Consider the following 26,638-nt stretch of genomic DNA (forward strand, 5'->3'; position numbering starts at 1 on the left):
ACAGCAGGGTGGTGTTCAGGACAGACTTTAACGTGTCCTTGTTGTCAACAGGGCAGTGTCCTTTTGGACAACAGGGCAGTGTCCTTTTGGACAACAGGGTAGTGTTCATTTTGGACAACAGGGCAGTGTCCTTTTGGACAACAGGGCAGTGTCCTTTTGGACAACAGGGCAGTGTCCTTTTGGACAACAGGGCAGTGTCCTTTTGGACAACAGGGACAACAGGGCAGTGTCATTTTGGACAACAGGGTAGTGTCCTTTTGGACAACAGGGTAGTGTCCTTTTGGACAACAGGATAGTGTCCTTTGGACAACAGGGTAGTGTCCTTTTAGTGACAACAGGGTAGTGTAGTGGTGTGGGGGCTGTGCTTTGGCAAAGTGGGTGGGGTTATATCCTTCCTGTTTGGCCATGTCCGGGGGTGTCCTCGGATGGGACCACAGTGTCTCCTGACCCCTCCTGTCTCAGCCTCCAGTATTTATGCTGCAGTAGTTTATGTGTCGGGGGGCTAGGGTCAGTTTGTTTATCTGGAGTACTTCTCCTGTCCTATTCAGGTGTCCTGTGTGAATCTAAGTGTGCGTTCTCTAATTCTCTCCTTCTCTCTTTCTTTCTCTCTCTCGGAGGACCGGAGCCCTAGGACCACCTGGCCATGCTGCTGCTCCAGTTTCAACTGGCCTGGGCCCTAGGACCATGTCCCAGGACTACCTGACATGAGGACTCCTTGCTGTCCCCAGTCCACCTGGCCATGCTCCTGCTCCAGTTTCAACTGTTCTGCCTGTGATTATTATTATTTGACCCTGCTGGTCATTTATGAACATTTGAACATCTCGGCCACGTTCTGTTATAATCTCCACCCGGCACAGCCAGAAGAGGACTGGCCACCCCACATATGCTCTCTCTAATTCTCTCTTTCTTTCTCTCTCTCGGAGGACCTGAGCCCTAGGACCGTGCCCCAGGACTACCTGACATGATGGCTCCTTGCTGTCCCCAGTCCACCTGACTGTGCTGCTGCTCCAGTTTCAACTGTTCTGCCTTATTATTATTTGACCATGCTGGTCATTTATGAACATTTGAACATCTTGGTCATGTTCTGTTATAATCTCTACCCGGCACAGCCAGAAGAGGACTGGCCACCCCACATAGCCCGGTTCCTCTCTAGGTTTCTTCCTAGGTTTTGGCCTTTCTAGGGAGTTTTTCCTAGCCACCGTGCTTTTACACCTGCATTGTTTGCTGTTTGGGGTTTTAGGCTGGGTTTCTGTACAGCACTTTGAGATATCAGCTGATGTACGAAGGGCTATATAAATAAATTTGATTTGATTTGATTTTGTCCTTTTGGACAACAGGGTAGTGTCCTTTTGGACAACAGGGTAGTGTCCTTTTGGACAACAGGGTAGTGTCCTTTTTGACAACAGGGCAGTGTCCATTTAGCTTTAAATTTGACCCCCACTTCAAGTTGGTTCTAAATGGGTCCTTTTACATGGAAATGCCCCTATGAGCTTCACGTTGGTTCTAAATGGGTCCTTTTACATGGAAATGCCCCTATGAGCTTCACGTTGGTTCTAAATGGGTCCTTTTACATGGAAATGCCCCTATGAGCTTCACGTTGGTTCTAAATGGGTCCTTTTACATGGAAATGCCCCTATGAGCTTCACGTTGGTTCTAAATGGGTCCTTTTACATGGAAATGCCCCTATGAGCTTCACGTTGGTTCTAAATGGGTCCTTTCACATGGAAATGCCCTGAGCCTAATGACCATAGGAGGTAAAGAAGAGAAACACATACCCCCTGTTCAAAGAGTGACTTTATCACTTCCGGGTCCATGAGAGAGTTTTCGTCCATCTTCGACACAAACGGGGCAAGACGCTCCTGTGCAAACTTGTTCACTGTTCAAATGTGGGACATTAAAATGAAATGCAATGTGACTTTAATGAATTGAACTTACATAAAACCAAATTCATGACAAATTAGACCAATCCATAGCATGATCCAGTCTGTTTCTTAAATCTTATTGGTTGGTTTTAGTGCTAGCTATATATAATCACACAAAGTCAAAGGTTTGGACACACCTACTCATTCCAGGGTTTTTCTTTATTTTAACTACTTTCTACATTGTAGAATAATAGTGAAGACATCACAACTATGAAATAACTAAATATATGTAATATAGTAGCCACCCTTTACCTTGTCTGCTAAATGGCATATATTATTATATATTATTGATGACAGCTTTGCACACTCTTGGCATTCTCTCAACCAGCTTGATGAGGTAGTCACCTGGAATGCATTTCAATTAACAGGTGTGCCTTGTTAAAAGTTCATTTGTGGAATTTCTTTCCTTCTTAATAAGTTTGGGCCAATCAGTTGTATTGTGACAAGGTAGGGGTGATATACAGAAGATAGCCCTATTTGGTAAAAGACCAAGTCCATATTATGGCAAGAACAACTCAAATAAGCAAAGATAAATGACAGTCCATCATTACTTTAAGACATGAAGGCCAGTCAATCTGGAAAATTTCAAGAACTTTTAAAGTTTCTTCAAGTGCAGTCGCAAAAAACCATCAAGTGCTATGATGAAACTGGCTCTCATGAAGACCGCCAAAGGAAAGGAAGACCCAGAGTTACCTCTGCTGTAGAGGATAAGTTCATTAGAGTTACCAGCCTCAGATTGCACTCCAAATAAATGCTTCAGAATTCAAGTAACAGACACATCTCAACAACAACTGTTCAGAGGAGACTGCGTGAATCAGGCCTTCATGGTCGAATTGCTGCAAAATATCCACGAAAGGACACCAGTAAGAAGAGACTTGCTTGGGCCAAGAAACACGAGCAGTGGACATTAGACTGGTGGAAATCTGTCCTTTTTGTCTGGTGAGTGCAAACTTTACATTTTTGGTTCCAACCGCTGTCTTTTTGAAACGCAGAGTAGGTGAACGGATTATCTCAGCACGTGTGGTTCCCACCGTGAAGCATGGAGGAGGAGGTGGTGTGGGGTGCTTTGCTGGTGACACGGTCTGTGATTTATTTAGAATTCTTGGCAGTCTTAGCCAGCATGGCTACCACAGCATTCTGCATTTATATGCTATCCCATCTGGTCTGGGCTTAGTGGGACTATCATTTGTTTTTCAACAGGACAATGACCCAAACACACCTCTAGGCGGCGTAAGAGCTAATTGTCCATCAGATGACCTGGCCTCCACAATCACCCAACCTCAACTCAACTCAATTGAGATGGTTTGGGATGAGTTGGACCACAGAGTGAAGGAAAAGTAGCCAACAAGAAGTCAGCATTGGTGGGAACTCCTTCAAGACTGTTGGAAAAGCATTCCTCGTGAAGCTGGTTGAGAGAACACCATGAGTGTGTAAAGGTGCCAGGCAAAGGGTGGATACTTAAGAATGTAAAATATAACATTATTTGATTTGTTTAACACTTTTTTTGCTTACTACATGATTCCATATGTGTTATTTCATAGTTGTGATTTCTTCACTATTATTCTGCAATGTAGAAAATAGTAAAAATGTTTAAAAAAAAACTTGAATGAGTAGGTGTCAACATTTGACTGGTATTGTATGTGATATATATATATATATATACACTTTGTTGCCTCCTGTATATCCGGCATGCTCCAACTCACCAGCATCCCTCATCATCCCCTCCTCCTCAGAATATGTCTGTAGTGGAGGGTAGGAGACCCCCGGAGCAGCAGCCTGCTCTGCAGACATGTCTGGTCGGGTGGATCTGTTTCGCAGCCCCTGTTGGCACACACTCCATGGTCGGGACCCCTGCCTACCAACCTGAAATAACACAGGTACATTTTCGCTGATGGATGACACGGTACAACTTGAGTGTCTAGGCGAAAAGGTGCCACTCTACTCAATCCCCCCCCCAAAAAAGATTTGCCCGTCTACCCAAACTCCTTGTTCGGGCAGCCATCCCTTTGATTCAATCCCTTTGATTCAATCCCTTTGATTCAATCCATTTGATTCAATCCATTTGATTCAATCCATTTGATTCAATCCATTTGATTCAATCCCTTTGATTCAATCCCTTTGATTCAATCCCTTTGATTCAATCCCTTTGATTCAATCCCTTTGATTCAATCCATTTGATTCAATCCATTCCATTTGATTCAATCCATTTGATTCAATCCCTTTTTGACAGCACCCCTTGTGATTTGTACCAAACCTTTCTCACATATTTGCCCGTCGTAGAAGTGCTCAGAAAGTGAGTTTTTGGACATGAATGCCAAAACATTCAAGAGCCAAAGGTGACCTATTCTGCATACCCCATCATACCATGAGACATCCATGTCTTCATCACCAGAAAAAAATAAACAAAAATTGCCTCAACCAATGGTGGCCACAAGTAGGGCTACAACATATGGCAATATGGTTGGAGGTCCAGACATCAGAGAACGTTGACTTCAATGGGAATATATGTAGTTTTAAATTATACTGTCAATCCTCCACAGGAAACCTATTAACATCATAGAAATACTAGAATAGACATCACCATTTACGTTGCTATTCAACAGTGGGTGGACCGGCAGCCATATTTGTGGTAGTAATTAGAAGAACAGGTCCTAATCCAGGCACTTGTCATCTCCCGTCTGGATTACTGCAACTCGCTGTTGGCTGGGCTCCCTGCCTGTGCCATTAAACCCCTTCAACTCATCCAGAACGCCGCAGCCCGTCTGGTGTTCAACCTTCCCAAGTTCTCTCACGTCACCCCGCTCCTCCGTTCTCTCCACTGGCTTCCAGTTGAAGCTCGCATCCGCTACAAGACCATGGTGCTTGCCTACGGAGCTGTGAGGGGAACGGCATCTCAGTACCTCCAGGCTCTGATCAGGCCCTACACCCAAACAAGGGCACTGCGTTCATCCACCTCTGGCCTGCTCGCCTCCCTACCACTGAGGAAGTACAGCTCCCGCTCAGCCCAGTCAAAACTGTTCGCTGCTCTGGCCCCCCAATGGTGGAACAAACTCCCTCACGACGCCAGGACAGCGGAGTCAATCACCACCTTCCGGAGACACCTGAAACCCCACCTCTTTAAGGAATACCTAGGATAGGATAAGTAATCCTTCTCACCCCCCTTTAAGATTTAGATGCACTATTGTAAAGTGACTGTTCCACTGGATGCCATAAGGTGAATGCACCAATTTGTAAGTCGCTCTGGATAAGAGCGTCTGCTAAATGACTTAAATGTAAATGTAAACATATTTTGATTACATTTTAAATTTCAATGGTGTACCAGCTAAATTACAGTGGTCTGACGGGATAGGTATATTCTATCATTTCTATGATTGAAATGACCCACCCTGTAGTCAAGAGCATGTTGTGTCTCAACCGATGGCGGGCACAAGTAGGGCTACCATATATGCGAATTTGGAGAGAGAGAGAGAAAAAAAATCGTAGTTTGTGGTTTTAGATCATTGACGTTAAAAAAAGTAAATATATATTTTTTTAAATTATAGAATAGTTTGACAACCCAGTTTGTGTGAGCTTTTATGATATCAAACTCAACCGTTTATTTGTTTTTCCAGTAGTGAAGACACGCATGTCTCATGGTAAAGTGGGGTATGCAGAATAGGTCAACTTTGAGCACCTTTAGCTCTTGAATGTTTTGGCACTCAGTTAAAAACATAAAAGTCACTTTCTGAGCATTTCTAAAATGGACAAGCTAGCGACAATAGAGAACTGGAACAATTCAGTTTGAGTCGTCAGGCAACAAACATATATCCATATACTCCAGCATGAGTGGATATGAGACTGGTGGTTATATAGGACAAGATAAAAAGCAGTGACACAGGCAGGATGGGATGGGATAGACATTTGGGATAGACCAGATGGGATAGACATTTGGGATAGACATTTGGGATAGACCAGAGGGGATAGACATTTGGGATAGACATTTGGGATAGACCAGATGGGATAGACATTTGGGATAGACATTTGGGATAGACCAGATGGGATAGACCAGATGGGATAGACATTTGGGATAGACCAGATGGGATAGACCAGATGGGATAGACCAGATGGGATAGACATTTGGGATAGACCAGATGGGATAGACATTTGGGATAGACCAGATGGGATAGACCAGATGGGATAGACATTTGGGATAGACCAGATGGGATAGACATTTGGGATAGACCAGATGGGATAGACATTTGGGATAGACCAGATGGGATAGACATTTGGGATAGACCAGATGGGATAGACATTTGGGATAGACCAGATGGGATAGACATTTGGGATAGACCAGATGGGATAGATTTGGGATAGACCAGATAGACATTTGGGATAGACCAGATGGGATAGACATTTGGGATAGACCAGATGGGATAGACATTTGGGATAGACCAGATGGGATAGACATTTGGGATAGACCAGATGGGATAGACATTTGGGATAGACCAGATGGGATAGACATTTGGGATAGACATTTGGGATAGACCAGATGGGATAGACATTTGGGATAGACCAGATGGGATAGACATTTGGGATAGACCAGATGGGATAGACATTTGGGATAGACCAGATGGGATAGACATTTGGGATAGACATTTGGGATAGACATTTGGGATAGACCAGATGGGATAGACATTTGGGATAGACCAGATGGGATAGACATTTGGGATAGACATTTGGGATAGACCAGATGGGATAGACCAGATGGGATAGACATTTGGGATAGACCAGATGGGATAGACATTTGGGATAGACCAGATGGGATAGACCAGATGGGATAGACCAGATGGGATGGGATAGACAGATGGGATAGACATTTGGGATAGACCAGATGGGATAGACATTTGGGATAGACCAGATGGGATAGACATTTGGGATAGACCAGATGGGATAGACATTTGGGATAGACCAGATGGGATAGACATTTGGGATAGACCAGATGGGATAGACATTTGGGATAGACCAGATGGGATAGACATTTAGACCAGATGGGATAGACATTTGGGATAGACCAGATGGGATAGACATTTGGGATAGACCAGATGGGATAGACATTTGGGATAGACCAGATGGGATAGACATTTGGGATAGACCAGATGGGATAGACATTTGGGATAGACCAGATGGGATAGACCAGATGGGATAGACATTTGGGATAGACCAGATGGGATAGACATTTGGGATAGACCAGATGGGATAGACATTTGGGATAGACCAGATGGGATAGACATTTGGGATAGACCAGATGGGATAGACCAGATGGGATAGACATTTGGGATAGACCAGATGGGATAGACATTTGGGATAGACCAGATGGGATAGACATTTGGGATAGACCAGATGGGATAGACATTTGGGATAGACCAGATGGGATAGACATTTGGGATAGACCAGATGGGATAGACATTTGGGATAGACCAGATGGGATAGACATTTGGGATAGACCAGATGGGATAGACATTTGGGATAGACCAGATGGGATAGACATTTGGGATAGACCAGATGGGATAGACATTTGGGATAGACCAGATGGGATAGACATTTGGGATAGACCAGATGGGATAGACATTTGGGATAGACCAGATGGGATAGACATTTCTTCATCAGTAACTTGTGGTGTAACTGACGCAGGCGGTAACTAACTAGCTAACGTTATGTCATGTTTATTATCATGCAGACAACGCGTTGTGTGATCGCAGGTTACGAAATGGGGTAATTTAAAGTTACAAAAAAAGAAACCCCACTCACTATCGAAGTTCGTATTTCTAATGAAGTATGACTACACAAATACAACATATCCTAAAAACAACAATGTGAACGAAGAAACCGCTTTTGCATGACTTATTCGTCTCACCTTTGAGAAGCACCGGATCAAGGGCGAAGCCATGTTTTTCTCTTGTTGACATCTGAGTGTGTTCACTCTCCTATTGACCGGGTGAAACAGCGACCGTGGAACGGATTTTTCGCATCTTTCACTCTGGCAGAACGTGATCAGCTTTTACTCGTGTCTTAAATTTTATATACGCAGGGTATCTTTAATCAAATAAACATATTTCTCTCGGCAAAACCCTTTCTCTTTCTGCTGTCGTATTTCCAACTAGGAGCTTTTCACTGACAGTCAACTCTGTGCTTCTGAAATGGGAGTCATTTTACTGTTGCATGGCTACTATAACACATAGAGCTCCCTGCTCTCTCTCTCTTTCTCTCTCTCTCTCTCTCTCTTTGTTTTAGCACAACCAGATAACATTAACTTGTCATCACATATATTGTGATTGTCTAGATAGTGTTTGAAATGTCCATCGTGACATCGGTCTTAGAATTAACATAAGAACGGATGGGAAAGCGTAAGTTGTCGTGTATATATATATATATATATATATTTTTTACGGTGCTGTGATTGACGACCAGCTGGTAAGTAAAATGTCTCGCTCACATTACTAACGTGACATTAAGTAACGTTAACGAGCAACGCCGGTAGTAGTGGAGTTATGGGCGGTGTATCAACATGCTGCGTGAGATGTTATGAGATGTTTTGGGGTGACAAAATACTTATCATCGTGACTGACTGCCCACATAATGGTTTATGGTTATGGCTCGTCTTTGATCATGGCTCTCAGTTCCATTATATTGAAAAGAGTCATTGGATGAAGGCGTTTTCTGTAAGGGGGGAGTTTTATTAATAAGAGCCGCGACAGCCGGTCTGAACATTAACCGCATAGCTGTACGGTGTTTGGAATCATAATAACCGTATCTTTCATATCGGGCGAAAAAATAAATAAGTTGTTAAACTGACACGCCTTTATTGGGTTAGATTCCCACACGGCCATATTTACACGTTACTGCATCTAACCTGTGTCTAAACGGAAGACCGATGCCACAAACTGTTTTCACTGAAAAATACTGTCGGCTGCAGCGGTTAAAAAACACTGTACAATGTTTATTTTGCATTTGTGAAATTATTTTGTTGTGCTATCAAAAGTCGAGCGATTTATATTTCAAGAACCGTACCGCAATCGATTCACGTTTAGATGGGAGTCTTTGGCTGTTTTGGCATCCAGAGCCATTTCGCCCTTATTTTAACCTTTGAGAACAAATTCTTATTTTCAATGACAGCCTAGGAACAGTCGGTTAACTGTCTGTTCAGGGGCGGAACGACAGTCAGCTTGGGGATTTGAACTCGCAACCTTCCAGTTATTAGCCCAACATTCTAACCACTAGGTTACCCTGCCGCCCCTTAAACAGAACAACTCAATTCTTTGGACTATGGAGTTAGGATCATTTAGTCCAATATCGGGCTAAAGATTATGGCATACATGCAGTGGTATTGTAACAATGTGATGATCATGTGGTTCATTATGTTAAATCTTCAAATCCTCACAGATTACTGCACCTGTACATAGCCCACCTATAATTTAGCCCAAACAACTACCTCTTTCCCTACTGTATTTATTTTATTTATTTTGCTCCTTTGCACCCCATTATTTTTATTTCTACTTTGCACATTCTTCCACTGCAAAACTACCATTCCAGTGTTTTACTTGCTATATTGTATTCACTTTTCCACCATGGCCTTTTTTGCCTTTACCTCCCTTCTCACCTCATTTGCTCACATCGTATATAGACTTGTTTATACTGTATTATTGACTGTATGTTTGTTTTACTCCTCTGTGTAACTCTGTGTCGTTGTATCTGTCGAACTGCTTTGCTTTATCTTGGCCAGGTCGCAATTGTAAATGAGAACTTGTTCTCAACTTGCCTACCTGGTTAAATAAAGGTGTTCTCAACTGGCCTACCTGGTTAAATAAAGGTGTTCTCAACTAGCCTACCTGGTTAAATAAAGGTGTTCTCAACTAGCCTACCTGGTTAAATAAAGGTGTTCTCAACTTGCCTACCTGGTTAAATAAAGGTGTTCTCAACTGGCCTACCTGGTTAAATAAAGGTGTTCTCAACTAGCCTACCTGGTTAAATAAAGGTGTTCTCAACTTGCCTACCTGGTTAAATAAAGGTGTTCTCAACCAGCCTACCTGGTTAAATAAAGGTGTTCTCAACCAGCCTACCTGGTTAAATAAAGGTGTTCTCAACTAGCCTACCTGGTTAAATAAAGGTGTTCTCAACTAGCCTACCTGGTTAAATAAAGATGTTCTCAACTAGCCTACCTGGTTAAATAAAGGTGAAATAAAAAATAAATAAAAAAAGCAGGTAGCCTAGTGGTTGGAGCATTGGATTAGTAACCGAAAGGTTGCAAGATCAAATCCCCCGAGCTGACAAGGTACAAATCTGTCGTTTTGCCCCTGAACAAGGCAGTTAACCCCACTGTTCCCCGGTAGGCCATCATTGTAAATAAGAATGTGTTCTTTAACTGGCTTGCCTAATTAAATAAATGTTTAAAAAAATATATTATTGCCTTATTTTACAGGTTTCGGGGGAGTGATCAGAAGTCATCATAAAACACCCCATCTTGCCAAATGGATGATGATCTAAAACCTCTGGATTTCATAAAGGACTTTCAAGAGTACCTGACACAGCAAACGCACCATGTCAACATGATCTCGGGCTCTGTCGGTGGGGAGATAGAGCCCGACCACCTCCAAGCTGGTGAGACTGTTATGAACACTATCAGAGTCATTTACTTTTAACTTATGATGTATTTATATTTTTTAAATCGCCCCACAAAATAAGCCATATCCCTAATTTTTCTTTGGGAAGTGAAACCAGTGGAACAGGGCCCAGCGCTACGGGGAAAAACCTAACAGGGGTTTGAACGTGTTTATTTAGTGGCGATGGGCCGTCATCTGAAAGGGGTCCTCTGGAGGAGCAATGAGTGGTTTTTATGTTTATGTAACGGATATGAAACGGCTTAGTTAGCGGTGGTGTGCGCTAACTAGTGCTTCGATCGGCGACGTCACTTGCTCTGAGACCTTGAAGTAGTGGTTCCCCCTTTGCTCTTTCCCCCGATGCTTCGTGGGTATCAGTTGTTGATGTGTGCAGATGGTCCCTGGTTCGCGCCCGGGTATGGGGCGAGGGGACGGTCTAAAGTTATACTGTTACATTTAGATACCATATTGTGGAGATATTAACGTAACATAGATGACACTAATGCATCTCAAGTGATCCTCTCATATCTTTCACCAGACATAAACAGGACTGTGCCACAAATGGTTTCTGACTAGATTGTCTTGCCAGAATATATATTTTGTCACCGGAAAATAGATCAATGTAAAAATGTGATTTCACAAATCCTGCTTCCGGATAAATTCTAGATGTGATTTGAGCTACAGACCTAGGCTTTTTTTGTGTGTCAGTGAGGTTGGGTATTGTTTAGAGGTATCAATTTCCGGGTGAAAGAATTTGACTGTAAAGTATCTATTCAAGTCTGTGTGTTGTCGTCTCCTCTCCCGGTAGTAGCAGCTCTCCCAGACAGTGATCATCACAATGGGTCGGTGGAAGTCTCTCTGGACGACGGCTCTGGGCTGCTGGTGGACGGCTTCCAGAGGACCTTCGACGGCAAGCTCAAGTGTAGCTACTGCAGCTACGCCAGTAAAGGCACCGCTCGCCTGATAGAGCACATCAGAATTCACACAGGTAAAAATGGACCGGCCCATCTGGCATTTGCCCAACATGCCAGATGGTCAGTCCGCCCCCTTTGCACCGCCCATATAGTTAGGATCTTTAAAAAAAAATGTTTTTTTAAACTTGTACGTTACATTTTAATGGATGTTGGAGTTGTGCCAAGATGTTCAAATAAATCTAAACATTCCCTCTTTGTTGATTTGACAGGAGAGAAGCCTCACCGCTGCCAGCTGTGCCCCTTTGCCTCTGCCTACGAGCGCCACCTTGAGGCCCACATGCGCTCCCACACGGGAGAGAAGCCCTACAAGTGTGACCTCTGCTCCTTCCGTTGCAGCGACCGCAGCAACCTGTCCCACCACCGCCGGCGTCGCCACAAGCTTTTACCCATGAAGGGGGCGGGGCTGCCCGCCTTCCTGTCCAACAAGAAGATGCTGAACGTCCTACAGAAGAAGAGTGGCAGCTCCCTGGGCCTGGGAGGCTATAGCAGACACCTCCTCATCAACTTCAGCCCTCCATCCATGGTGGTGGGGAAACCAGACTACCTGAACCACGAGGGGTACGAGAGCGATGTGAAGGACCATGGGACTGGAGGAGGAGGAGGAGGAGCCAGCAGGGATGTCAACAGTGACATGATGGTGGACAATAATCCTCTGAACCAGCTGTCTACGCTGGCAGGCCAGTTGTCCAACCTCCCCCCAGTGGACCAGACCCCTGTGTCTCCTGACAGACTGTCCTGTAACGACGTCAAGCCGTTCCTCATCCAGCAGGCCTCCGGTGCACCGATTGCAGTGTCAGTATCTTTGTCCACCAGTCAAAGTGGTGCCCACCACCACCACTACCACCACCACCACCACCAGACCTCCTCCCCAACAAGCCCCGAGGACCTCCAACCCCCTGCAGGCCAGAGCAGGAACTACAGCCCTGTGGACCCAGAACCCAGCAGTGAGCACAGTGCACACACACGCACCAGCTCAGCTAGCATTAGTAACAGCCAGCCCAGTACCCCTGCCCTGCTCGGTAGCACACAGCACCCAGACCCACAGATGCTGCACAGCTGCCAGCACTGCGACACCTACTTCTCCGACAACATCATGTACACCGTTCACATGGGTTGCCACGGCTACGAGAACCCCTTCCAGTGTAATGTCTGCGGCTGTAAGTGCAGGAACAAGTACGACTTCGCCTGCCACTTCGCTCGCGGGCAGCACACGCAGTGACTGACTTCCACGGTAACCCGGGAGATGAATTCGAACGATGTTTGGCGGCTCACAGAGAGAATGTACTTATTCCCGTGTTTATGATAATCAGGGATCAGAGCGATTCTGATCTAGATTTTATTGTATAGGTTTTTTAATTTTTTATGATATAACTTAGAGAGTGAGTGTTACTTTGAAATGAGGAATTGATGCTTCTATAAATGGGAACGCAATCTGCAGGTTGGAGACATTTATCACATGTCCTCCTCGGTGCCGTCTGAGAATTTAAAGAAAGTCACTTCTTATTTTTAAAATGTAACCTTTTATTTAACGAGGCAAGTTGGGCTAAGAACAAATTCTTATTGACAATGACGGCCTACCCACCCGGGGCCAAACCTTGACGAGGCTGGGCCAATTGTGTACTGCCCTATGGGGATCCCAATCACGGCCAGATGTTATACAGCCTGGATTTGAACCAGGGACTGTTGTGACGTCTACTTAGCACCTTGATGCAGTGCCTTAGACCGCTGCGCCACACGAGAGCCCAACTCTGAATTAGTTACATACATATTGGTGATGTTACATGCGAGTGACTAAACATAGTTTAAATAGAGATTAGCAAGGTATCTGGTTGCTGTGACTAGAGTTTAAACAGTTTTAGCCTTATCTTTTATTTCACCTTTATTTAACCAGGTAGGCTAGTCGAGAACACCTTTATTTAACCAGGTAGGCTAGTCGAGAACAAGTTCTCATTTACAACTGGCCAAGATAAAGCAAAGCAGTGCGACACAAACAACAACACAGAGTAACACATGGAATAAACAAACGTACAGTCAATAACACAATAGAAAAAGTCTACATACAGTGTTGTGTAAATGGTGTGAGGAGGTAAGGCACGAAGCAAGTACAAGCCCATTGGTCCCAATAGGTGCTCATCAACATTGACAAACAGACAGGCTTTATTATACATTGTGTATAGTAGTGTCTCACTTTGTTGTGAGTGTAAAAACTTAACATTATATCAACGGCTTGAAGTGAATGACATCTGTGCATATTGATGCTTTCAGCTTAGACATTATTTCACTCTGTAATTTACTCTGCACTGTTCCACATTCCGGTTGATTCCATGTGTTCTCTGTTCCACATTCAGATTGAATCCATGTGTTCTCTGTTCCACATTCAGATTGATTCCATGTGTTCTCTGTTCCACATTCCGGTTGATTCCATGTGTTCTCTGTTCCACATTCCAGTTGATTCCATGTGTTCTCTGTTCCACATTCCAATTGATTCCATGTGTTCTCTGATTCCACATTCCAATTGATTCCATGTGTTCTCTGTTCCACATTCCATGTGTTCTCTGGTTGATTCCATGTGTTCTCTGTTCACATTCAGATTGATTCCATGTGTTCTCATTCAGATTGATTCCATGTGTTCTCTGTTCCACATTCCAGATTGATTGATTCCATGTGTTCTCTGTTCCACATTCAGATTGATTCCATGTGTTCTCTGTTCCACATTCCGGTTGATTCCATGTGTTCTCTGTTCCACATTCCAGTTGATTCCATGTGTTCTCTGTTCCACATTCCGGTTGATTCCATGTGTTCTCTGTTCCACATTCCGGTTGATTCCATGTGTTCTCTGTTCCACATTCCGGTTGATTCCATGTGTTCTCTGGTCCACATTCAGGTTGATTCCATGTGTTCTCTGTTCCACATTCCGGTTGATTCCATGTGTTCTCTGTTCCACATTCAGACATCCTCTGTTGCTGCCAATCCCATAATTTCTTACCTTCAGCTAGCCTTACTGATTCATATTACCTGGTGCTCTTTAGCTAATACCTCCTCAATGATCTGGAGCTTAAATACCATTTGCGTTCCGAGACAAATCATTCGGACCTGGATAAATCGTACTTCATCAAAAGGCCAAAGTATTCTTCTGAACCTGTTTTTAAAAAGTATTTCAAAGTATTTCACATAAAAAGTTGTAGCAGTGTTGGAAATGATTGTGGTCCTTACAGACAGTAACGTAACACCACCCCTCCCTGAGTATTGAAATGATTTGCACAGATCAGAGCCTGGAGTTTGTTTTTCATATTGTATGTTAAAAGGGTTTCCTGTGTGTTTTCTGGAAACATAGATTGATGTAGCAGTGTCTAATGGTCCCCGTATTGGAGTGGTGTTTTCTATGCAGTGATCTAGGATGTGTAGGATTGGCTCCCAATCAATGATCTATATTGGACTATGGAGAAAGTACTGTTATGATATGAAACACCACAAGGTAGAAATATGTAGATTCTGATTTACACTGAAGAAAAATATACATTTAAAAATGTAAAGATTCAAAGAGTTTATATGAGGAAATCACTCAATGTAAATAAATTCATTAGGTCCCTAATCTATGGATTTCACATGACTGGGAATACAAACAAACAGAACAGGGAGTGGATCAGAAAACCAGTCAGTATCTGTTGTGGCCATTTGCCTCATGCAGCGCGACACATCTCCTTCACATAGAGTTGATCAGGCTGTTGATTGTGGCCTGTGGAATGTTGTCCCTCTCCTCATCAAATGGCTGTGTGAAGTTTCTGGATATTGGCGGGACCTGGAACCACGCACACGTCGATCCAGAGCATCCCAAACGTGCTCAGTGTGTGTCATGTCTGGTGAGTATGCAGGACATGGAAGAACTGGGACATGTTCAGCTTCCAGGAATTGTGTACAGATCATTGCGACATGGGGCCGAGCATTATCATGCTGAAACATGAGGTGATGGCGGCGGATGAATGGCACAACAATGAGCCTCAGGATCTCTCACGGTATCTCTGTGTATTGAAATTGCAATTGATAAAATGTAATTGTGTTCGTTGTCCGTAGCTTATACCTGCCCATACCATAACCCCACCACCGCCACCATGGGGCACTGTGTTCACGACGTTGACATCAGCAAACCGCTCACCCACACGATGCCAAACACACGGTCTGCCTTCAGCCCGGTACAGTTGAAACCAGGGATTCATCCGTGTCCGTGCCAGTGGCCATCGAATGTGAGCATTTGCCCACTGGAGTCGATTACGATGCAGAACTGCAGTCAGGTCGAGACCCTGGTGAGGACGACGAGCAGATGAGCTTCCCTGAGACGGTTTCTAACAGCCTGTGTAAAATATCTATGGTTGTGCAAACCCACAGTTTAATCAACAGTCCGGGTGGCTGGTCTCAGATCCCACAGGGGAAGAAGCCAGATGTGGAGGTCCTGGGCTGGCGTGGTTACACACTGGGGTTGTGAGGCTGGTTGGACGGACTGCCAAATCCTCTAATGCCACACCTGTCAGGTGGATGGATTATCTTGGCAAAGGGGAAAAGCTCACTAACAGGGATGTAAACGAATTTGGGCACAACATTTGAGATAGTGGTCCTTCTGTAGCTCAGTTGGTAGAGCATGGCGCTTGTAACGCCAGGGTAGTGGGTTCAATTCCCGGGACCACCCATATGTAGAATATATGCACACATGACTGTAAGTCGCTTTGGATAAAAGCGTCTGCTAAATGGCATATATTATTATTATTATATTATTATTATTATATTATTATTATATTATTATTATAAATATGTTTTTTGTGTGTTTGGAACATTTCTGGGATTTTGGTTTTTTAACGATTTCTTTGGGGGAGGGGGGGGTTCCTTTATTTCAGCTCATGAAACATGGGACCTTCACTTTACATAATGTGTTTATGTTTTTGTTCAGTGTATAATTTTAGTCAGATGTTAACACCTTGAAAAGGCCTTTTATGTTATTGTAATATATTACAGTAACTGTAATATATTACATTATTACCATCATATAGGCCTGTAATATATTACATTATTACCATCATATAGGCCTGTAATATATTACATTATTACCATCATATAGGCCTGTAATATATTACATTATTACCATCATATAGGCCTGTAATATATTACATTATTACCATCATATAGGCCTGTAATATATTACATTATTACCATCATATAGGCCTGTAATATATTACATTATTACCATCATATAGGCCTGTAATATATTACATTATTACCATCATATAGGCCTGTAATATATTACATTATTACCATCATATAGGCCTGTAATATATTACATTATTACCATCATATAGGCCTGTAATATATTACATTATTACCATCATATAGGCCTGTAATATATTACATTATTACCATCATATAGGCCTGTAATATATTACATTATTACCATCATATAGGCCTGTAATATATTACATTATTACCATTATATAGGCCTGTAATATATTAGTTTATTTATTTTATATCATATAGGCCTATTGTAAATATTATTATTTGGTTATTAAAATCATATAGGCTATTGTAATATATTACTGATTTTAGAGGGGTCATATAGGTCCTGTAATAGGGGTATAGAGATCACCATCATAGAGGTGTATATAGGTCATTATTAGAGGGGTATAGAGGTCACTGTAAGAGGGGTATTACAGGTTATTAGAGAGGGGTAGAGGTCACGTAGATAGGGGTATTAGAGGTCATTAGAGAGGGGTATAGAGGTCACGTAGAGAGGGGTATAGAGGTCATTAGAGAGGGGTATATAGGTCACGTAAGAGGGGTATAGATGTCACGTAGAAAGGGGTATAGAGGTCACGTAGAGAGGGGTATAGAGGTCACGTACCAGAGGGGTATAGAGATCACCCAGAGAGGGGTATAGAGATCACCCAGAGAGGGGTATAGAGGTCACATTAGGGGTATAGAGGTCACTGTAGAGGGGTATAGAGGTCATTAGAGAGGGGTATAGAGGTCACTGTAGAGAGGGGTATAGAGGTCACGTAGAGAGGGGTATAGAGGTCACGTAGAGAGGGGTATAGAGGTCATGTAGAGAGGGGTATAGAGGTCAAGTAGAGAGGGGTATAGAGGTCACGTAGAGAGGGGTATAGAGGTCACGTAGAGAGGGGTATAGAAGTCATGTAGAGGGGTATAGAGGTCACATAGAGAGGGCTATAGAGGTCACGTAAGAGGGGTATAGAGGTCACCAGAGAGGGGTAGAGGTCACGTAAAGACTATTTGATGACATGGTATAGTTGTGTGACATGTTTCCTCGGGAAAGTTGCCTTCCCAGGAAGTAAAATATTCAAATTGACAGGGACTCTTCTATAGTTTATATTTCAACAAAACAGAAATCATGAAATAAGTGAATATCATCGTGGTGCTGAAGATGATTTATCTTGTTGCGCGTTAAGGAGGCCTCCCTCCCTTGCCTAATATGAGACCATCATGCAAAAACCATATACATGGACATAATAATAATAATAATAATAATAATAATAATAATATATGCCATTTAGCAGACGCTTTTGTCCAAATACTTACAGTCATGTTGCATACATTCACGTATGGGTGGTCCCTGGAAAACCCATTACCATTATTACAGCGCATATGCTCTGTAATATATTACAAGGACCACCATGAGACCATCATGCAAAAACCATGTACATGGACATTACATTACTACATGTTGTCAAACAGCCCTCTATAAAACCATATACATGGACATTGTACTACATGTTGTCAAACAGCCCTCTATAAAACCATGTACATGGACATTGTACTACATGTTGTCAAACAGCCCTCTATAAAACCATGTACATGGACATTGTACTACATGTTGTCAAACAGCCCTCTATAAAACCATGTACATGGACATTATTACTACATGTTGTCAAACAGCCCTCTATAAAACCATATACATGGACATTGTACTACATGTTGTCAAACAGCCCTCTATAAAACCATATACATGGACATTGTACTACATGTTGTCAAACAGCCCTCTATAAAACCATGTACATGGACATTGTACTACATGTTGTCAAACAGCCCTCTATAAAACCATGTACATGGACATTGTACTACATGTTGTCAAACAGCCCTCTATAAAACCATATACATGGACATTGTACTACAGGTTGTCAAACAGCCCTCTATAAAACCATATACATGGACATTTTACAGGTTGTCAAACAGCCCTCTATAAAACCATGTACATGGACATTGTACTACAGGTTGTCAAACAGCCCTCTATAAAACCATGTACATGGACATTGTACTACAGGTTGTCAAACAGCCCTCTATAAAACCATATACATGGACATTGTACTACATGTTGTCAAACAGCCCTCTATAAAACCATGTACATGGACATTGTACTACAGGTTGTCAAACAGCCCTCTATAAAACCATGTACATTGTACTACATGTTGTCAAACAGCCCTCTATAAAACCATGTACATGGACATTGTACTTACTACATGTTGTCAAACAGCCCTCTATAAAACCATGTACATGGACATCGTACTACATGTTGTCAAACAGCCCTCTATAAAACCATGTACATGGACATCGTACTTACTACATGTTGTCAAACAGCCCTCTATAAAACCATATACATGGACATCGTACTTACTACATGTTGTCAAACAGCCCTCTATAAAACCATGTACATGGACATCGTACTTACTACATGTTGTCAAACAGCCCTCTATAAAACCATGTACATGGACATTGTACTACAGGTTGTCAAACAGCCCTCTATAAAACCATGTACATGGACATTGTACTACAGGTTGTCAAACAGCCCTCTATAAAACCATGTACATGGACATTGTACTACAGGTTGTCAAACAGCCCTCTATAAAACCATGTACATGGACATTGTACTACATGTTGTCAAACAGCCCTCTATAAAACCATATACATGGACATTGTACTACATGTTGTCAAACAGCCCTCTATAAAACCATGTACATGGACATTGTACTACATGTTGTCAAACAGCCCTCTATAAAACCATGTACATGGACATTGTACTACATGTTGTCAAACAGCCCTCTATAAAACCATGTACATGGACATTGTACTACATGTTGTCAAACAGCCCTCTATAAAACCATATACATGGACATTGTACTACAGGTTGTCAAACAGCCCTCTATAAAACCAGATACATGGACATTGTACTACATGTTGTCAAACAGCCCTCTATAAAACCATGTACATGGACATTGTACTACATGTTGTCAAACAGCCCTCTATAAAACCATGTACATGGACATTGTACTACATGTTGTCAAACAGCCCTCTATAAAACCATATACATGGACATTGTACTACATGTTGTCAAACAGCCCTCTATAAAACCATATACATGGACATTGTACTACATGTTGTCAAACAGCCCTCTATAAAACCATGTACATGGACATTGTACTACAGGTTGTCAAACAGCCCTCTATAAAACCATGTACATGGACATTGTACTACAGGTTGTCAAACAGCCCTCTATAAAACCATATACATGGACATTGTACTACATGTTGTCAAACAGCCCTCTATAAAACCATGTACATGGACATTGTACTACATGTTGTCAAACAGCCCTCTATAAAACCATGTACATTGTACTACATGTTGTCAAACAGCCCTCTATAAAACCATGTACATGGACATTGTACTACATGTTGTCAAACAGCCCTCTATAAAACCATGTACATGGACATTGTACTACATGTTGTCAAACAGCCCTCTATAAAACCATGTACATGGACATTGTACTACATGTTGTCAAACAGCCCTCTATAAAACCATATACATGGACATTGTACTACATGTTGTCAAACAGCCCTCTATAAAACCATGTACATGGACATTGTACTTACTACATGTTGTCAAACAGCCCTCTATAAAACCATATACATGGACATTGTACTACATGTTGTCAAACAGCCCTCTATAAAACCATGTACATGGACATTGTACTACATGTTGTCAAACAGCCCTCTATAAAACCATGTACATGGACATTGTACTACATGTTGTCAAACAGCCCTCTATAAAACCATATACATGGACATTGTACTACATGTTGTCAAACAGCCCTCTATAAAACCATGTACATGGACATTGTACTACATGTTGTCAAACAGCCCTCTATAAAACCATATACATGGACATTGTACTACATGTTGTCAAACAGCCCTCTATAAAACCATGTACATGGACATTGTACTACATGTTGTCAAACAGCCCTCTATAAAACCATATACATGGACATTGTACTACATGTTGTCAAACAGCCCTCTATAAAACCATGTACATGGACATTGTACTACATGTTGTCAAACAGCCCTCTATAAAACCATGTACATGGACATTGTACTACATGTTGTCAAACAGCCCTCTATAAAACCATGTACATGGACATTGTACTTACTACATGTTGTCAAACAGCCCTCTATAAAACCATGTACATGGACATTGTACTACATGTTGTCAAACAGCCCTCTATAAAACCATGTACATGGACATCGTACTTACTACATGTTGTCAAACAGCCCTCTATAAAACCATATACATGGACATTGTACTTACTACATGTTGTCAAACAGCCCTCTATAAAACCATGTACATGGACATTGTACTACATGTTGTCAAACAGCCCTCTATAAAACCATGTACATGGACATCGTACTACATGTTGTCAAACAGCCCTCTATAAAACCATATACAGTGGTTACATATTCGGCCACCAATTGTGCAAGTTCTCCCACTTAAAAAGATGAGAGAGGCCTGTAATTTTCATCATAGGTACACTTCAACTATGACAGACAAAATGAGAGAAAAAAACAGAAAATCACATTGTAGGATTTTTAATGAATTTATTTGCAAATTATGGTGGAAAATAAGTATTTGGTCACCTACAAACAAGCAAGATTTGTGTCTCTCACAGACCGGGTCATTCATTCCTGTTATGCAGTGCCTTTTCTGTCCCCAGGAAATAACACCTCTTATTCACTATTCCAAAGGGCTTTAAATAGAAAGGTAGGTGTCCTTTTCCATAAAAACACAAAACATATCGATCTCAATGGGAATTTTTGTTTGCATTTTTGACCGTTTTTGTTTTCAGTGGATGATGACATCACAATCAGGAAGTGTCCATAGCAACGCAACGCCACATTAAGTAACAACACTCGGTTTACATCTACATTTTAATGTTTCATGATGTTAGTCAGTACGGTCTCACTCTTAAAATGTCCCCTGCTTGTTCGGCTAAATTAGATGAACATTTGATCATTTCAAATTGTGTTTGTCAGAACAGTAAAAAAATTATCTTCAAGTGGGCACCATTATGCTAGCTGGATCTTGATCACTCACAGTGCTACGGCTAAGTTAGCCTCCACATTTCCACCTTGGTAGGTTCCACCTTGCTAGGTTCCACATTTCCACCCAGGTTCCACTTGCTAGGTTCCACCCAGTGCTACGGCTAAGTTAGCCTCCACATTTCCACCTTGGTAGGTTCCACCCAGTGCTACGGCTAAGTTAGCCTCCACATTTCCACCTTGGTAGGTTCCACCCAGTGCTACGGCTAAGTTAGCCTCCACATTTCCACCCTGTTAGGTTCCACCCTGTTAGGTTCCACCCAGTGCTACGGCTAAGTTAGCCTCCACATTTTCACCTTGCTATGTTCCACCCAGTGCTACGGCTAAGTTAGCCTCCACATTTCCACCCTGTTAGGTTCCACCTTGCTAGGTTCCACCCAGTGCTACGGCTAAGTTAGCCTCCACATTTCCACCCTGTTAGGTTCCACCCTGTTAGGTTCCACCTTGCTAGGTTCCACCCAGTGCTACGGCTAAGTTAGCCTCCACACTTCCACCCTGTTAGGTTCCACCTGTTAGGTTCCACCTTGCTAGGTTCCACCCAGTGCTACGGCTACGTTAGCCTCCACATTTCCACCCTGTTAGGTTCCACCTTGCTAGGTTCCACCCAGTGCTACGGCTACGTTAGCCTCCACATTTCCACCCTGTTAGGTTCCACCTTGCTAGGTTCCACCCTGTATATGCACCTAACAGGTTGGACATTTTGTCAGAAAAATAAAGAAATGTAATCACTAACGTTAATATGTATGACTATTTCCATAGAATCAATGAAAGTTACATAATGGCTGTCATCCATCCCTCATTATCTGTGTCATTTTATTCTGTCATAAGGAGGAAGGTGTCTTGCAATGATTTCCTGTTTCTCTTTGTTGAAGACGTCCACGGCTCTGTTCACGACCCCCTCCACGTCCTCTCCCTGGGTTAAGGGAAGGCCGCGGAGAACCTGTCTCCGCAGGTCCTGGAGAAATGTGCTTTTGGATTCATTGAAGTCAGCTGCCAGAGACCTCATCCTCTCTGGGGGAAGTTGATGTTCTGAACATAGAGGATGAAGAGTTGTGATTTACTGGTGAGCGTATAAAGAAGTAAAGGGAGGTAGTGAGTCAAGAAACATTCTACTTGGAAACATACAATATAATCATTCATTCTCTCTGTTTTTATTTTACCTTTATTTAACCAGGCAAGTCAGTTAAGAACAAATTCTTATTTTCAATGACGGCCTGGGAACAGTGGGGTTAACTGCCTGTTCAGGGGCAGAACGACAGATTTGTACCTTGTCAGCTCGGGGGTTTGAACTCACAACCTTCCGGTTACTAGTCCAACACTCTAACCACTAGGCTACCCTGCCGCCTCTACAATCTAACCACTAGGCTACCCTGCCGCCTCTACACTCTAACCACTAGGCTACCCTACATGCCTTGCCACTATTAACTCTCTTTTTTAAAGTTAGACTCCAGATGACGTTGAAACAAAATTTTGAGATGAGCGCGAGGCAAGACTCTACTGCCATGTTCTCACACAGTCAAGAGTATCTGACACGTGTTACGAGGGGAGCTTCATGCTGCCACGACGTGGTTGGTACGGGTTCCCCCCCCCCAAAAACAGAGAAGTTTAGTCGTCTCGTGCTTCAACACCTCTTTTAGTTGTTGTGGAAATGGACCGGATATTGTGTTTATTTCGTGCGGTCATCTCACTGAGTCTACCTTTTAAAGGGGAGAGTAAACACCCCAAAATGTCCACGTGCTGTTAATCTGTTTGACGTTTGTTCGGCACAGCGGGTTTTAGGGACCGACTGCCGGTGGGCGTACGGCTGACAACATTTTCCGCTTGCAAATTACGCCTGGCATTCCGTTCAGAGTCGCTAAGTACTCTCAGCCGGCAAACTGTATCAGTGTGTGTGTGTGTGTGTGTGTGTGTGTGTGTGTGTGTGTGTGTGTGTGTGTGTGTGTGTGTGTGTGTGTGTGTGTGTTTAAGGATCACAGTAAGGATGAATACTGACCTCTGGCCTCCTGCATGGCCTGTGAGACCAGGCGTCTGCAGGCCTGGTCAGCCTGGTGGACCACACTGGACACACAGCTCTGACGGTCAGCCTCCTACAGAATATAGAATACACCACAGCTCTGAGGGTCAGCCTCCTACAGAATATAGAATACACCACAGCTCTGAGGGTCAGCCTCCTATAGAATACACCACAGCTCTGAGGGTCAGCCTCCTACAGAATATAGAATACACCACAGCTCTGAGGGTCAGCCTCCTACAGAATATAGAATACACCACAGCTCTGAGGGTCAGCCTCCTATAGAATACACCACAGCTCTGAGGGTCAGCCTCCTATAGAATATAGAATACACCACAGCTCTGAGGGTCAGCCTCCTACAGAATATAGAATACACCACAGCTCTGAGGGTCAGCCTCCTACAGAATATAGAATACACCACAGCTCTGAGGGTCAGCCTCCTACAGAATATAGAATACACCACAGCTCTGAGGGTCAGCCTCCTACAGAATATAGAATACACCACAGCTCTGAGGGTCAGAGAATACACCACAGCTCTGAGGGTCAGCCTCCTATAGAATATAGAATACACCACAGCTCTGAGGGTCAGCCTCCTACAGAATATAGAATACACCACAGCTCTGACAGTCAGCCTCCTATAGAATACACCACAGCTCTGAGGGTCAGCCTCCTACAGAATATAGAATACACCACAGCTCTGAGGGTCAGCCTCCTATAGAATATAGAATACAGCTCTGAGGGTCAGCCTCCTACAGAATATAGAATACACCACAGCTCTGAGGGTCAGCCTCCTACAGAATATAGAATACACCACAGCTCTGAGGGTCAGCCTCCTACAGAATATAGAATACACCACAGCTCTGAGGGTCAGCCTCCTACAGAATATAGAATACACCACAGCTCTGAGGGTCAGCCTCCTATAGAATATAGAATACACCACAGCTCTGAGGGTCAGCCTCCTATAGAATATAGAATACACCACAGCTCTGAGGGTCAGCCTCCTACAGAATATAGAATACACCACAGCTCTGAGGGTCAGCCTCCTACAGAATATAGAATACACCACAGCTCTGAGGGTCAGCCTCCTACAGAATATAGAATACACCACAGCTCTGAGGGTCAGCCTCCTACAGAATATAGAATACACCACAGCTCTGAGGGTCAGCCTCCTATAGAATATAGAATACACCACAGCTCTGACAGTCAGCCTCCTACAGAATATAGAATACACCACAGCTCTGACAGTCAGCCTCCTACAGAATATAGAATACACCACAGCTCTGACAGTCAGCCTCCTACAGAATATAGAATACAGCTGAGGTCACATTAACATGGTCAAAATGTTCATAACCATACTGTAAGCTGCTCTGCCTCCTACTAGAATATAGAATACAGTAGAGGTCACGTTAACATGGTCAAAATGCTCATCACCATACTGTAAGCTGCTCTTCCTCCTACTAGAATATAGAATACAGTAGAGGTCACGTTAACATGGTCAATGTTGTCCTGGACTGGACTCAGTGTGTTCCATGCTCAGTGTTGTCCTGGACTGGACTCAGTGGGTTCCATGAACTAACAGAACATACCTTCTGCTCAGCGTTGTCCTGGACTGGACTCAGTGGGTTCCATGAACGAACAGAACATTACATTTACATTACATTACATTTAAGTCATTTAGCAGACGCTCTTATCCAGAGCGACTTACAAATTGGTGCATTCACCTTATGACATCCAACATACCTTCTGCTCAGTGTTGTCCTGGACTGGACACAGTGGGTTCTCCAACGCAGTAGAGATCACCTTCACCAACCTTTGGCTGAAGGAGAGGGTGAAACACAAGGTTAATATAAATAAATAGTATCATTTGATTACGTTAACGTCACATTTCCTGTCTGATTGCTTGGATCGGATGGGGCCACAGTGTCTCCTGACCCCTCCTGTCTCAGCCTCCAGTATTTATGCTGCAATAGTTTATGTGTCGGGGGGCTGGGGTTAGTCTGTTATATCCTTCCTGTTTGGCCCTGTCCGGGGGTGTCCTCGGATGGGGCCACAGTGTCTCCTGACCCCTCCTGTCTCAGCCTCCAGTATTTATGCTGCAATAGTTTGTGTCGGGGGGCTGGGGTTAGTCTGTTATATCCTTCCTGTTTGGCCCTGTCCGGGGGTGTCCTCGGATGGGGCCACAGTGTCTCCTGACCCCTCCTGTCTCAGCCTCCAGTATTTATGCTGCAATAGTTTATGTGTCGGGGGGCTGGGGTTAGTCTGTTATATCCTTCCTGTTTGGCCCTGTCCGGGGGTATCCTCGGATGGGGCCACAGTGTCTCCTGACCCCTCCTGTCTCAGCCTCCAGTATTTATGCTGCAGTAGTTTATGTGTCGGTGGGCTGGGGTTAGTCTGTTATATCCTTCCTGTTTGGCCCTGTCCGGGGGTGTCCTCGGATGGGGCCACAGTGTCTCCTGACCCCTCCTGTCTCAGCCTCCAGTATTTATGCTGCAATAGTTTATGTGTCGGGGGGCTGGGGTTAGTCTGTTATATCCTTCCTGTTTGGCCCTGTCCGGGGGTATCCTCGGATGGGGCCACAGTGTCTCCTGACCCCTCCTGTCTCAGCCTCCAGTATTTATGCTGCAGTATTTATGTGTCGGTGGGCTGGGGTTAGTCTGTTATATCCTTCCTGTTT

General features: G+C 43.3%; 3 protein-coding genes across 5 annotated transcripts in view; 1 reads left to right on the forward strand and 2 right to left on the reverse strand.

Moving 5' to 3' along the window:
• Nucleotides 1–8,087, reverse strand: part of LOC124018350 (short/branched chain specific acyl-CoA dehydrogenase, mitochondrial-like) — a 27,620-nt gene extending 19,533 nt beyond the window's left edge. The window contains exons 1-3 of the mRNA XM_046333625.1: nucleotides 7,816–8,087; nucleotides 3,626–3,785; nucleotides 1,776–1,876 (exon numbers count right to left, since the gene is read on the reverse strand). Of these exons, the coding sequence (XP_046189581.1) occupies nucleotides 1,776–1,876; nucleotides 3,626–3,785; nucleotides 7,816–7,848 (294 nt within the window). The 5' untranslated portion in view covers nucleotides 7,849–8,087. The remainder of the gene's footprint in view (nucleotides 1–1,775; nucleotides 1,877–3,625; nucleotides 3,786–7,815) is intronic.
• Nucleotides 7,927–14,024, forward strand: LOC124018347 (zinc finger protein Pegasus-like). Of its 3 annotated transcripts, none has more exons than XM_046333619.1 (4): nucleotides 7,927–8,372; nucleotides 10,378–10,556; nucleotides 11,364–11,543; nucleotides 11,739–14,024. In XM_046333619.1, the coding sequence occupies exons 2-4, from the start codon at nucleotides 10,427–10,429 to the stop codon at nucleotides 12,746–12,748; spliced, it is 1,320 nt and encodes a 439-aa protein (XP_046189575.1). In that variant the 5' UTR covers nucleotides 7,927–8,372; nucleotides 10,378–10,426; the 3' UTR covers nucleotides 12,749–14,024. The 3 variants fall into 3 exon arrangements, with proteins under 3 accessions (XP_046189575.1, XP_046189576.1, XP_046189577.1); XM_046333620.1 differs by having other exon boundaries at nucleotides 7,927–8,305; XM_046333621.1 differs by lacking the exon at nucleotides 7,927–8,372 and having other exon boundaries at nucleotides 10,241–10,556; nucleotides 11,367–11,543.
• A 7,408-nt stretch (nucleotides 14,025–21,432) lies between these two features.
• LOC124018355 (L-seryl-tRNA(Sec) kinase-like) overlaps nucleotides 21,433–26,638 on the reverse strand; it is an 86,498-nt gene continuing 81,292 nt past the window's right edge. Inside the window, 5 exon segments of the mRNA XM_046333630.1 lie at nucleotides 21,433–21,997; nucleotides 22,046–22,462; nucleotides 22,528–22,982; nucleotides 23,947–24,040; nucleotides 25,705–25,780. Of these exon segments, the coding sequence (XP_046189586.1) occupies nucleotides 22,762–22,982; nucleotides 23,947–24,040; nucleotides 25,705–25,780 (391 nt within the window). The 3' untranslated portion in view covers nucleotides 21,433–21,997; nucleotides 22,046–22,462; nucleotides 22,528–22,761.

Source organism: Oncorhynchus gorbuscha, unplaced genomic scaffold (genome assembly GCF_021184085.1).
Source record: "Oncorhynchus gorbuscha isolate QuinsamMale2020 ecotype Even-year unplaced genomic scaffold, OgorEven_v1.0 Un_scaffold_487, whole genome shotgun sequence".
Taxonomy (NCBI): Eukaryota; Metazoa; Chordata; class Actinopteri; order Salmoniformes; family Salmonidae; genus Oncorhynchus; species Oncorhynchus gorbuscha.